General features: G+C 48.5%; 1 protein-coding gene across 1 annotated transcript in view; it reads left to right on the top strand.

Moving 5' to 3' along the window:
• The window catches only part of maml1 (mastermind-like transcriptional coactivator 1), an 11,633-nt gene that overhangs the window by 3,537 nt on the left and 6,559 nt on the right, over positions 1-1,537 (top strand). Inside the window, exon 3 of the mRNA XM_017307038.1 lies at positions 1,123-1,530. Coding sequence (XP_017162527.1) covers positions 1,123-1,530 — 408 coding nt within the window. The remainder of the gene's footprint in view (positions 1-1,122; positions 1,531-1,537) is intronic.

Here is a 1,537-nt window from a genome sequence, read left to right as displayed (position 1 = left end):
CTGGATTGGACTCGTTTTCAGGCTCTTTGGTGTGACGACCTTAAAGACGGGATCACCATGGCAACGGTCCCCAGCAGGTCCTGATGCTCGGTTCTGATTAATTTAGCAGAAATTCTTTTCTCTTTTTCCTGCGTTGTCGTTTCTGCTACTGATTCAATCCGACAGCAACCATGAACAGTTTGACCCCAAAGATTTGTGGCATTTCCTGCTGCGAACGTATCAGATCCACCCGGAGACTCGTTACCAGGTCCTCCTCCTGCTCTTCCTCCTCCTCCTCCTCGTCCTCCTCCTCGTCCTCCTCCTCCTCCTCCTCGTCCTCCTCCTCGTCCTCGTCCTCGTCCTCCTCCTCGTCCTCTTCCTCCTCCTCCTCCTCCTCCTCCTGCTCAGTCAGAGCAGACAGTAGTTCATTACCAACATCTAAACTCCAGTTCAGAAACTGATTTTAATCGATTTATTACTTTGTTTCTGCAGGAGCTGCATTTGAAAATGACTCTTTATTTACAAACGAGAAAAACAATGAAAACAGTTTGAATGTATTTTTATGGAAAGCTTCTGTTTATATCTGATCAAAGTTTATGAAGAAAAATAAATAAAACCTGAGATGTCAGACATTGACATACATGGAAAAACTTTATATCGCAGCAGAAAAACCACCACAGGAGGATGAATTTACTTTAAAAGGATTAAAAACATTGATGGAAACGTGACTAATAATCGCTTCCTCTGTTTAAGGATTGGAAGCTCATGTTGAAGTGATTTAATTATTATTTTGCTGTAAATGTGTTTGAGTGTAAAACTTCCTGGTGATGAAACTAAAGGAATCTGAATCCGTCCAGCGCTGAGATGTCCCACATTCCTCAAACGCTTCACGTCTGCAGCTCGGCTGCCTTCCAGCTCTGACTCTGAATGTTTCCCGTTTTCCTATTGTACTACATTTAAAATTTATTTTTCACCAGTTTAAATAATTAAATATAAATAATTTATTTGCATGTTTTAACGTTTTTCTGTTATTTTAGCATTAGATTATTCTGATAATCCAGATAAATGCAGATTTATAATCATTATTATTGATGATTCCCACTGTGATGATGCGTCTCCCCCCTCCCCCTCCTGTTGCTGCAGCTTCATGACGTGGTGAAGAGGAAGCTGGAGGGCGGCGGCTCCCCTCTGAGTAACGGCGTGTGTGACGGCCTGCCGGCCAATAAGAAGGCCTGCCTGGAGAACGGCGCCGGCCCGGACGCCAAGCCGGGCCTGACGGACCGGGCCGCCAACGGGCCGCGCAGGGCCGAGCCGCCGGACCCGGAGCCCGACTTCCACCAGAAGGAGATGAAGCAGGAGCCGGAGGACATCCTCCCCATCATGCCGCCGTCGGTCGCCGGGGGCAACGGGCTCTTCCTGGACCTGAACCTGAACGAGCAGGAGTGGAAGGAGCTGATGGAGGAGCTGAACTGCTCCGTCCCCATCGAGGACATCCAGGACATCCTCAACTACAGCTTCGAGGACCGCAAGGAGCCGCTGGGGGGCCCCGGGGCCGCCC

This window comes from Poecilia reticulata, linkage group LG10, assembly GCF_000633615.1.
Source record: "Poecilia reticulata strain Guanapo linkage group LG10, Guppy_female_1.0+MT, whole genome shotgun sequence".
Taxonomy (NCBI): Eukaryota; Metazoa; Chordata; class Actinopteri; order Cyprinodontiformes; family Poeciliidae; genus Poecilia; species Poecilia reticulata.
This window is presented reverse-complemented; position numbering and strand designations above follow the sequence as displayed.